The 14,137-nt window shown below is 37.2% G+C and overlaps 1 protein-coding gene across 1 annotated transcript in view; it reads right to left on the bottom strand.

Annotated features, from left to right (window-relative positions):
* Positions 1–14,137, bottom strand: part of ryr1b (ryanodine receptor 1b (skeletal)) — a 110,175-nt gene that overhangs the window by 24,340 nt on the left and 71,698 nt on the right. Inside the window, 12 exon segments of the mRNA XM_058750549.1 lie at positions 289–362; positions 550–626; positions 759–838; positions 1,582–1,681; positions 7,040–7,102; positions 7,187–7,238; positions 9,028–9,134; positions 9,212–9,308; positions 9,388–9,500; positions 9,591–9,725; positions 11,174–11,233; positions 12,088–12,258. Coding sequence (XP_058606532.1) covers positions 289–362; positions 550–626; positions 759–838; positions 1,582–1,681; positions 7,040–7,102; positions 7,187–7,238; positions 9,028–9,134; positions 9,212–9,308; positions 9,388–9,500; positions 9,591–9,725; positions 11,174–11,233; positions 12,088–12,258 — 1,129 coding nt within the window.

Below are 14,137 nucleotides of genomic sequence, written 5' to 3'. Positions count from 1 at the left end.
GTTCACACCAGCTTTCATACGATAACACACCAAAAAAAAAAAAAAAGACTTAGCCTAAGAATGAAAAAACCCCAACAGATCATCATACAGTAGTATGATGAATCAGCACGGAGGAGTATATACTCCTGTTCTCATTTAAATCATGTTGTGAATGTTTTGAATTTTTCATGCTGAAAATTCAGATATAGTGTGAATAGGTCCTAAACTCAAGGATAACTTTTATCACTAAAAAGGCGAGAGATAGGAGGATGCAAATCTATATGATGTTCTCAGTGTAGTTACACTCACTTGAGCCCTCCTCTGACACCATTCCAAGACCCTCTGCCTTATTTTGTCTCTCAAACGCATTCAGGTCCAGAACACTGTCAACAAACAAAACACCATATTTATATCATACATCTACAGTCTGCCAAATACCTATAGTCAGCACAGCAGAAGATAATTTTTGTTGCTAATATTGCTATAGTTCAACATAATTATCAAAGAAATAATACTCATCATTTTAAAGTTAACAATAAAATAAAAGAAAGTGAAGGCCGTGTACAGTACCTGCAGGTTTGCATGAGAGCCTGTAGGCTGAGGAAGAAGCCCACATCTTTCTTGTCTTTCAGGTAGTCCAACATCCTCTGTCACAAGACATCAAGACAGTTTTGTCAATGTTGCACTGAGTTAATCTGTAAAGCTTAGCATGGCAACTTCATTTAAGAAATAACACAGGCATATTCCTTGTACTAATAGAGAGAGTACTATCAGCTGACCTGCTGAACAGCACTGTTGCCACCATTGAGGATGGAGATGCCAAGTTTGAGAGTAGATGAAACCATGGCTCCCGTCTCACCTAAAACAAAAAATTACAAGAGACCAAAGCTTGTGTGATTGTTAGAACTGGTAAGGGTATTTTCTAGAATGATCTACACTACAGTTCAAAAGTTTGGGACCAATAAGAGATTTTGTTTTTGAAAAGAGTCAGGATTCTTTGATGAACAGAAAATTCAAAAGAACAGCATTTATTTGAAATAGAATAGTTACTAAAAATATTAAAAATGGTTCTATCACGACAACTCCCTGAAGATTTTAGCATGGTAATGGATATTACAATATTAACATATTTGGCGGAATAGATGTACTACGCTGCTGCTGGTTATTGCTGTCGTTGTAGATTATTGCTGCTGCTGCGGCAAAGCAAGTACAGGAACTTGCTACTGCCAATCCATATGCTGATACAGTGCTGTGAGTTTAAAACATACTGCTGCTGCACAAATAACATATATAATAACCGTAGCAGATCTATACAGGTGGAGCTGGGGAAGGTGAAGGGTTACAAAGGAACTCTGAATGTGTGCTGCAAACTGCTCTAGTGAATGCTAACCAGCCATTTAAATGTAAAGCAGTAAGCTCATTGGCTACGTATATAACATGAACCAATCAGCTTGTGCCAAGTAGTTTACTGCTGTGAATATCATCAATTTGCGTTAACGACCATCACGCTGCGCCATATAGAGTTTCATGACAGAACTTGGCATTTACTTTTTGTTTTTGTCATTGTCCAAATGCATGTGTTGTAAGTGATTGTGTGTGCACCTTTGCAAGCACTGATCATCTGCAGAACCATTTCAGCTGCTCCGCGGTCATGTAGACGGGACTGCTGGTACAGAAGCCTCTGCTTTTCCATCTCCTTCTCCTATTAGATGAAAACAAACAATCCAGTCATAATGATGCCCGGCTTTAAATACCCCTGCCCCACGACCATCCAACATACACACAAACACACACACACACACACACACACACACACACACACACACACTCACTCATACACTAAGCATTACACTATTTTTATACAAATTAGATGTTATATATGACAAGAAGAATGATTAAAATTGTATCTAGTAAAGTTTAAAAAAAGTTCTATCTAGTAAATTTTTGAGTTTCTATTTTTGGTTTCTCCCTGAATACCTGAGAAAATGTCTTGTATAAAAATGATTAAAGAAAATGTGAAGAACTGACTATTTTTATACCAGTTTTTACTTCTTAATTAGCGCTTATGCTTGTTTTTCTTCATTCATCTACATACACACAGCTTACACAATCTTTCTCATACAAACCACAAGTGCTATTAGTCATGTGTCCGTTATTTGAGCCGTTCACGTTTGCTGACTGGCACAAACGTTAGACTACAGCAAGCAGACCTGCTCTCCATGAACAATGAGGCACATTTGTATGATACTACTGGCTCTTCCCTTACATTATACAGCTGGGTGCTGTACTTTCTTACAAACCCTCACACCACGAATGCTAAATCATCTTATGGCAGCAAAGTATGACATAAAAAAGGTATTTTCAATTTATAAATAAAAGTAAAGTTGTGCTGCTCAATATTTTGCGGAAACCGTGATTTTTTTTTTTTTTCAGGATTCTATGATGCATAGAAAGTTTAAAAAAACAGCATTTGATTAAAATACTGTACAAATCTTCTTAACACTTTAAATGTTTGATCAATTTAACATGAATAAAATAGCTGAATAAAAGTATTATTTTTATATATTTTTTGTACGGTAGTGTATAAAAGATTTATTTTTATGTTAAAACTGCACTAGCGAAAACCAAGACTAAAAGCATTTGAGTATACTGCATTATGCCATGGTCTGTTTGAATACTCGATTCTGATTGGCTGGCAGGTGTTCAGGTAAATTCGTTGAACTGCACAGGTAGTTCCAGGTCAGTTTAATCGCTTCCTATAAACATTGGTAACCATAGTAACATACAGTCACAGTTGAATAGTAATGCAGACGAAAATAACCGTCATTTTTATCGTTCCGGTCAAATATTGCAGCACAAATATTGTTAACATCTTTAATATGTGAATGCTGGGAAATGACCATGGCATAAACGGGATAATCAACGGCTAGCTGTGCATTAAATTATTTGAATGCACGACGTGGAGACGAAGAACCACCCGACGCGCAGCTAGCCGTTGATTATCCCTTACGTATTGGCTACTTCTTAGCAGTTATTGTATTGTGAATTCTTGTCTGAGACTGTTATTAATTTTCAGTGTTTTAGAGACTACTTAGCATATTGCATTGTATGTAGCATATTGTTACGGCATATTCACAACAATAATATATCTCACAATAAATGGAAGAAATTGTTCTCTGTAGAGTTGAACATTTATCGAAGTGACCCATTTGAAATTTGGTGGTGATGATACCCTGTTGACAAAAAGGATTATACAAGTACATACAATGCATCAAGCGGGCTGATCTTTAAGCTGAACCCACCCCTAAAAGCACCCAAGCGTCCCAACCCCAGCATGAAGCCCCACCCACTCCCACCCCGCCCTGAGAGCCAGGCCATGTCCTACAAATTGTGTGACTTAATGCTGTATTGATAATCTTTGTAATTAATTAAATGTGTGTTTTTTTACCTGTTGTTTTAGATGGAAATATGTCAAGTGTGTTCTTTCTGTAATGTGATGCTCTGAATGTGTTTGTTTGTGTCTGTGCAGGCTTTTACTGTAGTCTTTGGTGAGTACAGAGAAAAAGACTTGTTCCAATTCAAAACAAAGACATGGAGACACACTTTTGGAGACACACAAGGTCATCACATACAGGCCTGATCTAAATCCAGAAAATTCTGTCAGCCTTCATAAAACCTTTACCACCAAAACACACATATTCTATAATACTCCTATTACAATTATGCAGCGTTCATGCCATGCCGCAATTATCTGTTACAATACTATTAAGGCCAAAATGAATCTGTGTAATTTGAGTAAACAATAGATATTATGGGCCAGATTTACTAAACAGTAGAGATGTTCCGATACCCTTTTTCCCTTCCCGATACCGATTCCGATACCTAGGCTCAGGGTATCGGCCGATACTGAGTACTGATCCGATACCTGGGTGTGTATCTGGTTATACAGCTGTATGTACTACTAGATCTGTATGAATAGATACAATTATTTTATGGTGTGCTTCACCATAGATAGATAGATAGATAGATAGATAGATAGATAGATAGTCTGGCGAGTAAACAAAAAAATATAATATATAATGTTTGGAAAATGGCATTCCATTTTTAAAATCTATTTAAATATCTAAAAGTACACTCTTAACATCAGTCAGTGAAGCATTATAAATGTATTATGATAATCGAGTATTATTTAATGATATAACTTTAGCAATTAGAATTAAAACTTGGTAACCATGAATACAGTCATTTTAACTGAACTGGTGGTGGTGCTTTTTTGGTCATTCAGTGTTTCTAAAAATGGGGAACTATCAATAATACTGATAAGATAATAATCATACTATGAATTCTACTAAGAACAATATAAAACGCACTAAGGATTAACGAGCTGCTGGATTCATGAATATTAATCACGTTGTCTGCGTTCGCTTGAACTGATTTGCTGAAATCAAAACAGGGACGATTATAGGTGAGCGCCAGCCAATGAGATTGTCGTTTGCGCATTAGCTCCGCCTACTACCGGAGAACCCGGCAGTTCTTAAAAGATGAAGAATTCCAAAGGAACTCCGTTATTCTGACAGGAAAATACAACAAAGAATATCGTTTACATACCAAGCAGAATTGACGCGCTACATAAGACTCTCTCTCTCTCTCTCTCTCTCTCTCTTTGCATGTGAGGAAAAAAAGCAAAGCGACGGCGAAAAGCAAAGCTCACACTAGAGCTTACGGTACGTCAAATACAGGTGCGCTGCGCATTCATTCAGATGAACTGAAAAATAGCCCAGATCGCTTGACGGAGAGTGAAACTCTGAAGCGCTTGGTCAGAGTGTTCAGCGAGTGACAATATATCTGTGCTAAACTTATACATAGCCTCCAACTCACACACTGGCGAGTATAATCTGAGCATTTATTAGCCAGTGGCTAATATTATACACTATTTAGTCGCCCAGGGTGAAGATTTAGTCGCATATGCGAGTGATTTACTGGCAATGTGCTACCACGTTTGTATTTATTCTTTGCTGCTCTAAATAGTGGTTGCTTGTGCACAACTTCCTGTGTTTGCATTCTGAGCAGCGAAGAAGAATTGATTTCCGATTTGCAGCGTTAAGCAAAGCTAGCGGGCATAACTATAGATCTTGTTTAAGAATGGTATCGGATCGATACATGGATTCAAGTACTCGCCGATACCGATGCCAGATTTTTTTGTGGTATCGGTGGAATTTCCGATACTAGTATCGGAATCGGAACAACCCTACTAAACAGGGCAAATTAGCGTCAGAGCGCAATTCCATAAAAGCGCCTAAGGGAGGGAAAAATTCTGCGGGTGATTTACTGACAATGCGCACAGACGCAGCCAGATCATTTCCATAATGACCAGTGCAATCTACCAAGAGCAGCACAAATTACCAACTGCTTTAAGACATGCTTTTTTGGGGCATTAAATAATGGTGCAAATACCATTAATTTGACGAGCGCAAATGTTAGTAAATCGCGTTGCGTGATTCATTTTAATTTTTATTTTGCTTCTGAAAGGGAAACTCCTAGAAATGTATATTCAATAAGGTCAGGCATAACTGTCCACACCTAATTCTTCACTGTGCATCTTTAGTAAATCCTGACTGTACTTTAATAACGCCAATAGTCAATAATAATAATTATTAAACATACTGCAAATATTCTAAAAACTACATTTTATGCTTGAAGCAATTTTATGGTTGAGTATTTCCAACCCATTCTGAAAGGAAAGTGTAAAGGCGGGCGATTTTAGATGAATTCATACGATGAGGATCATACAAAAACCATAGATTTTTAGAAAAAAGCAAGCATGTCTCGTATGACAGTTAGCAGAACCTAGAGATTACGGTTTATAAAGTTTTAAATATGGATATTTTTCTTACAAAAATGCATCAATTCAATTCAGGGGGCCTTTATTTATCCCTGGAGTCATGTGGAGTACTTTTTATGATGGATGTTTATACTTTATTGGAATTCTATTGGACTATTGAATATCAACACCCATTCACTGTCATTATAAAGCTTAGAAGAGCCAGGACATTTTTAAATATAACTCCGATTGGATTCATCTGAAAGAAGAAAGTCATATACGCTTAAGATGGCTTGAGGGTAAGTAAATGAAGCTGCAAATTTCATTTTTGGGTGAACTATCTCTTTAAAATGCTGCTCACAAGGTTATGGAATGGAGCAAATGAAGCTCCCACTACCTGAATCTTTTTGGCCAGGTGAGAAGGTGAAGATATTTTCTGAATTTAAACCATATCAGCAAGGACAAAAAAAGTCAAAAAGTCCTTAGGGTTAGTAGGTCAGTAAAACTTTGAGATATGAAAGATGCAGACAGAATGGAAAACTACAGGCGACTGCCTACAAACAGAGAAGAAAGGGTTCTGGAGAGGTGGGACTGGTAATGTATTAGGAGACCAGTTAAGGTGTTTGGTGAGTGTGTGTATGAGTGCGTACTTAAATCTCACACACAAACACACACTCCAGAAATGATCAACAGCACTAATAATACACTACTCTAAATAGCCTGAGAGAACAACAATGCTGTTTTGAGGGCTGTGGCAGCCTATTTTGCTCAAATTTTGCATTATTGGCCTCCCAGCTGGGGAGAAAGTGCTAGAAAAACTATTCACACCTCTATTAGCTTCCTGTTTATTGTTGCCAGTCTACAAATGAAGCCAAATTGGTCAAAACTGTGATGTGTTCAGCATGTCTTGTTCTGTATTTTTTGTTTCATCTGTTTTGTGTGCAGCCATCTCTCTGCACTCGCTCAAGTCATGCGATAAAAACACAAAGATAAACAGAGACAAAGACTCAGAATCCAGCAAAGGAGTGCACAGATCAGTCCACAACAGGTATAAAGAGAAAGAGAGACAGAGAAGAGCTGAAATTATGAGAGGCACAGTGAGAGACATCGAGTGTGCGGGGTGCAGTGGTTCTGGATGTGTTCACTCAGTGCGTGGCAGGAGCTGTAGCTGTAGCTGCTGGCTCCGCTGACTCCCATGGCCCCAGCCCCAGGCCCCCATACCATCTCTGTCTGTCGCACCTCAAAGGATGGCTCCTCGCCCCCCTCCTCTCCCCCTTCGTCCTCCTCACCAATGTGGCAGCTCTGAACAGAGAGATACGTAAGGTCAGCTCGCATTACATCTATAAACAAAGGCATAAAAGTCTTAAAGTTAGATTTATGACTTACTTTTGCCATAATATCAGCGTATGACATATATAGATGATCCACTTCAAGCTTACTGCAGTGAGGATGAAACAAATGTCAGAAGTATGATTAGTTTGACTGCATTGACACTATCAGATGAGATCAAAAAAGTTCATTTTTTTAATTTTTAATTTTAATTATGATGTCAAAATGAATGAACTTTGCAACATTAGCCCCTTTCACACAGTCTTTTTCTGGTAAATTACCATTAAGAGATCATGTGTGAACAGTGGGGGTGTAATTATACACGTATTCGTATTGAACCGTTCGGAACGAGGCTTTCGGTTCGATACACATTACAAACCGAACGATTCGATTCGTTGGACTAGTCCTATTACATTTGGAAAATAAAAGAGCTTAAAGTGTGTGAAATATAATGTTCTCAGTGCCACTGCGCTCAACTGCAGTCCAAGGCACGGCCACGAGAGGAGTATTAAGAGAATAAATGAAAACAGTTAGCTATATACCATTATAATGTTGAAGTAGATTGGTCTCTCGTCGTCTCTGAGAGAATATGCGGCATTAGATGCCGAAAGCCCCGTCATTACTCCGTCATTCTGTTTTTACTTTCACTTTCTGCATATAGTGAATTGACTGAGATTAAGACGTTCACTGGCATAACTCTTGCGCAAAGTTTGCACGTTGCTTGTGTGTGATATCCACTGGCTCGCCTTCATGGTTCCAAACAGAAATATTTCCAACATTGCGACGTAACCAAAATACCCCTGTACCAAACGTACCGAACCGAACCATGACACCACTGTGTCGTATTGAACCGAACCGTTACACCCCTAGTGAACAGGACCTTTTGTAATTAAAAAATACCGAACGAATGCTGGAATGTATTTACCAGTATGAGAAGTTTTAACGTGCTCTGTGTGAACGCAGAACAAGATTATGAGCATGTATGCAACGAATTCAGAACGTGCTGATGAAAGACGTCTACTCTGGGCCTATCATAACAATCTGATGCAGATGACGCATTTACTCTGCTCTGTGTAGTTCAGTTTGAAGTCATCTAATGTGATGTCTCTGGGCCAAAAGCAGCTGCATGAATGTGAACATTTGATACAAAAATGAAAACATCAACAAAAACACTGACTGCGTATGCCCCTCCATGTTAACAAACACAACACCAGGGGGCGCAGCTGTTTAGCGGTCATTTCCAGTAATGATGTCACAGAATTTACTGGTATTTTGAAATTTATGTGTAAATGGCGTTTTACTGGCAAAATGATGAAACGTCCTTGACTGTGTGAACAGCATATTTTTGTATTTACTGGTAAAGTCATTTCAGTAATTTTACGGCAATTTACTTCTATTATGGCGTCATTAAACTGAGCTGAATCAATATTAAAATCTCTTGAGCTGAATATTAATATTATTGCCTTCTGTAGAGCTGCTTTACAGCTTAATTGAATTTACTATTTGATTAACATAGCAACATTGACACTGTTATTGAACTAATTTCAGCTCTTAGTTCAACATTTAAATAATTTGAATTGAATAATGACAATGTGGAGCTGTTACTAGCTGAATTGAATTTCTTTCATAATTGACGAATGTTGCAACACTGTTATAAGAACTAAACTGAATCAACTTTGAACTAATTTGAACTGAATATTTGCAACTGTCTTCGGTAGAGCTGCTTTCATCTGAAATTAAAGTAATTTCATAATTGATCAGTTTTGAAATACTGTTATTTTCCTGTTTATTTCTGAGTATTATAAAAAGCGCTATATACAGTAGATAATTGTGACTTTACTTAAAAAGAAATCCTGTCAAGAAATCCCGTTCACTAAATCACAGAGCGATTTGCTTACGTTTTCTCGGTGAGAGCTGTGCGGCTAAAGTGAAGGATGAGTTGATGAAGGGGGTCTGGTTTTGATTCGGTTTCTTCCTCTTCTTCTTCTTCCTGCTCCATTGCTTTCTGCAAAAAACAACACTATGAACAAACTGCACTCGAGAGGGTGTACTCAGGGAGTGTAAATGGATATACAGACTTACAGATAAGTCATCGATCATCTTGTCTTCAAAAGAGTAGCCCTCATTTTCAATCCAATTGCGCTTGTAACCATTAAGGAACATGTTAGATCCCCGGTGCCTGAAATAAAAGGAAAAATAATTCTGTGCATCTCACTATACTCCTGGACAGCATTAAAGTAAGGTTATGTGTGTCTTACCTGGGGATGTTGTACAGCGGTGTCATTCTGAAGCAGGCCACTACTGCCCTGCGACGCTGTTTGGACAGAAGCTTGTGCCAAACCATCTTCTTGGACTTGAATGGATGCTCAGTCTGAAGGAAGACAAAGAAGAAGAAGAAGAAATGGCTTAAATTTAGGAAAATAAGCGTGTAACTTCATGTATATGTGGAAACAGGCCTCACCAACTCAATGTGGAAGAGAACAGCCGAAACTTCCTGAACTCTCTTCACAACCTTCTCCGGTGCATCAGCGTCTTCAGCTTTACCTGAGGTCTCCTTATACAGAGCCATCTGCCAGCGCATAGCTGGGTCCTCAACCTACAGACAGACAAAGATGTGTACACACAGACACTTATACTCAGAGGTGGACAGTAACGAAGTAAATTTACTTGAGTATTGTACTTAAGTACACTTTTTGAGTATCTGTACTTTACTTGAGTATGTTTTTTTCTGGAAACTTGCGACTTTAACTTCACTACATTTGAAAGACAAATATCGTACTTTTTACTCAACTACATTTATATCAAGGTCCCCAAGTAGAAAGTCGTTTTTACAGTGTGTGCATTTTCAGATTCACTGAACCCCTTTTTTCTGTGAAAATCCGGCCTGCTATCTGCCAGGACCTTCCTGTGTTGCCAAGTGTTACAGTATTTCTAAGCCTGCAGTTTTCTGCCTAGCTTTGAATAGACATTTGGCAGATTTTTTACGCAAATCTGGCAACCTCCGGACCTTCCCCACTAAACTAATGTAAACGTCTGCGCTACTGCACAGCTAAAAGCGCTCTAAAAAGGCATGTGCTAACTCATTAAAGACCTTTGGAAAATTAACTGTTTTTACTATAGTAACCATAACTATGGTATTTGCAGTAAAATCACAGCATCCACAAATGTACTATTATCTCACTATAGTAACCATATGCTATTTGTAGTAAAACTTAGGCCTACTGTTTTTTTTTTTTTTTTTTTTCTTGTTTGTTTTTTTTTTTTGCAAACAAATGATCAAAAAGTAGGCTAAATGAAAACTTTGGAATATAAACTGGGAATCAATAAGCAGAATCAGAATGGATAAAATTCAAACAATACCCAACCCTATAGCCACATGTTGTGAAGTTCACTGATTTCTGAGCATTTTATGAACACTGATCAGTTGATGGCAAAATTCAAAAAGACGGTTCTTTGGCGCAACCTGCACACCCATGGCCATACTGAGAGAGTATGATCCAGTTTTCTGAGGAGACTAAAGGTTTTTTTTTTTTTCAATGTTTGCTTTGTTTACCTAAATTGAACCATATCATTAACTTCAATATCTCTCTGAAAAAGAACTTTGTAACTTTTAAACAATTATTAAAATGAGTTCAATGTAGTTGTAGGAGCGTTAAATAAAAAAATAAAGATGGATATCTTCATTCAGTTGTTCCATTTCTATAGGTTTGGTAGCATAAAAGCTCTTAATTCCAAAGATAATACAAGCTAATAAGTTTATTCAGTAGGTTGCATTAGTGGCATAAGGTATTGTAAGTATACAACAATGCGACAATAAAACAATGCATTTACTTTTTACTTTTGATACTTAAGTACTTTTAAAAACATGTACTTCTGTACTTTTACTTAAGTAAAAATCTGTCTTTACAACTTTCACTTGCAGTGGAGTAGTATTTGACCAGTAGTATCTGTACTTTCACTCAAGTAAGGAAATTGTGTACTTTGTCCGCCTCTGCTTATACTGTACTTAAGATGTTTTCTTCACTTGGCTGTGTCTGTACTTACCTTTCCCTGTAGATGCAGGTTATTCTGCAGAAACTCCCTCACTTCTTCGTCTGTGTCTTTCTGTAACATTCAAATCACCAAAGAGTCAACAAAATTTATACTACTCAGTGCACATTATCTTTCAAAGATTTGGGGTAAGATTGTTTTTTTAAAGAAATACTTTTATTTTTTTCATGTAAATTTTTTTATTTAGCAAAGATGCATTAAATTGATCAAAAGTGACAGTAAAGATATTTATAATGATACAAAAATGTATATTTCAAATAAATGCTGTTCTTTTGAAATTTTTATTCACCAAAGGATCTTCAAAAAATGTATGATTTCCACAAAATATATTAAGCAGCACAACTGTTTTCAACATTGATAATAAATGTTTCATATTAGAACAATTTCTGAAGGATCTTGTGACACTGAAGACTGGAGTAATGGCTGAAAATTCTGATTTGCCACATCGTAAAAAACTTCCCTGTAAAATAACGGTAATCTACTGGCAGCTGTGATTGCCAGCATCATACTGTAAAAATACAGTGAGCTACAGTTTTTGAAATTAACGAATGAATGAATGAATGTTTTGTCATCTACGGTATACTACAATTTAGCAGTATGATACTGGCAACCACAGCTGCCAGTAGATTACCGTTTTTTTTACAGGGAAATTTTTTACAGTGACATGAATAAATTACTATTACAAATATATTAAGATAGAAAACAGCTATGTTAAATTGTAATAATATTACACAGTATTACAGTTTTACTGTATTTTTGATGAATGCAGCCTTGCTGCATTGTTTCAAAAACATGAAACCTTACTGACCCCAAACTTTTGAACAGTAGTATAAGAGTTTTTGTTGTGTTGTTTGGAAGTAAATCAACCATCCTAATCAAACTATATGGCTAAACACATGGCTAAATACCAGGGAGTAGCGGATCTTGGCCATGTTTATGAGCTCTTGGTCTGCAGGGGAGCACATGTTGAGGCCGATGGGAAGCAGTTTCTTCAGGGCCGCTACAATCAGCGAGGTCTGAACGGAATAACGGTCCCCACGCCGCTTCTTCTTGGTCCGCTCAACATCTGAGCCTCCACCCTATAAAAACTCTGCAGAGTTAGACTGACACAAGGATGCTCTTACCTAGAAAGACAGGTTTGGCCACAAACAGGCTGTTTTGGGAAAATTTGTTTTAGGAAAGACTGATTTTATTGACAAAACAGTCTTTAGAGGGATGCTTTCTAAGTGAATAATGTGAATACAGAAACAATTCTCTATAAACATCTCCCTTCTGTAAGTGTCTTGCTTTCTGAACAGTTGATGATTAGCTACAGCTTTTACATTGTTAAATAATGTGTTAATGGTAGCTACTTTCTATGTTTTATAGACTAACAAGCAAATGGGAAAATTTACCAAACTAGCACTGAGGGAAAATAACACCATGCTTCAAGGACGTGTTTTATCAGTCAGTCTAGTAGGAAATGTTAGAGCTAAACATACAGCAGTCTCATTGTTAGTGGTGTAAGGTTGCCAACCCTTTAGCACTGCACACTTAAAAACAACACTAGGCTTTGGGGCCGCTCCATCCCTCACACACACTCTCTGAGTCTGTGCCTGTAAGACGTCATTAATGACTGTTGCCTTCTTCAACAAGAGCTCCCTCTGGCCTTTCAGCATGAGATGAGCAAAATGAAGATGAGAAGAGACTAGACAAGATGAGACATGAGAGGAGAAGAGAAGAGAGGAGACTAGACAAGATAAGAGGAAAATCTCATTTTTTTCTGATAAAAACTGTGGTATTTATTTAATACATTTTTTTTTAAAGAGCTCCAGGTGTGCTGTGCCTGTTTGTAGGGCTGCAAAATAGAGTTCGGCAGCTGTGACGTCAAGACCTGGAAAACTAATTTGTGATAACATAAAAAAACAGATTTTTTAAACTTTAAAAAACGGAGTTATCTGTTTTTGCAAATAATCTCTTCATATGTTTAATAAGTAACTACATAAGAATGTTTAGGTTGTGAGTGTGTGCAATTTACATTGTACAACAAAACACTAAACCATCAAATTATGTTTACCACAGACCTTATTTTACTCATGAATTGTAAAGCCCCATTTTAAAAACCTTAAGGAACCTGTGGCAAATTAGTCTTACAGGTTTTGACGTCAGAGCTGCAGCACTCCCTTTGTAAAAAATCCAGTGAATATATATCAATATAACTATAAAACAATACTTACTAACATCATTATAATTATTATATAACAAAATATATAAAAGAAAAATGAGTGTAATACAATTATTTAACTGTAATGTTAAAAAAAATATAATAATTGTATTTTACAGTACTGTTAAATTACAATACTAATATTTGTGTCTTATTTCCTTCATGTGCAGATGTTAAACCACTGAGCTTTTATTTTGGAAAACCACAGGGTTAAAGCTTCTCCTTTGTTGGAAAAAGGTTTATAAATGCTTCTCATTTAAATTCTGGTAACATTTTGGCATGTGTTGCATTTTTAAATGCATGTTATAAAAGATGCAAACTCGGCACATGCAGAGATGGAGATACTAAAAACACTGGCTCATGAGCTGCTCGCGTGTAAATAAACACAGTGCTAAGTACTGTAATCTGTACTCTGTAAGCTGTTACATTTTTTTTCCAATTAATCGTTTAGCCCTAGATAAAAGCAGATGAGACAAGCCAAGAGAGGAAAACAAGGAGAAGAGACATGAGAAAAGAAGAGACCAGACTAGAAGAGAGCAGATTTCAGCAGGGAGATGAGACCAAAAGAGATTAAATCTGAATGTATTAGGCAGAGAGGGGCACCCATGGAGAGGAGATAACAGATGGTGTTACAGTAATGGCCGTCTCACAGCACAGAGGAGGAGGTGGTATCCTGCAAAGTGAATAGTATCATTGTGCTAGCTAACACCTAACAGAGACAAACTTTTTAGGGAAGTGAGCAAGTGAGTTGGGTT

Source organism: Onychostoma macrolepis, chromosome 18 (genome assembly GCF_012432095.1).
Source record: "Onychostoma macrolepis isolate SWU-2019 chromosome 18, ASM1243209v1, whole genome shotgun sequence".
NCBI lineage: Eukaryota > Metazoa > Chordata > Actinopteri > Cypriniformes > Cyprinidae > Onychostoma > Onychostoma macrolepis.
This window is presented reverse-complemented; position numbering and strand designations above follow the sequence as displayed.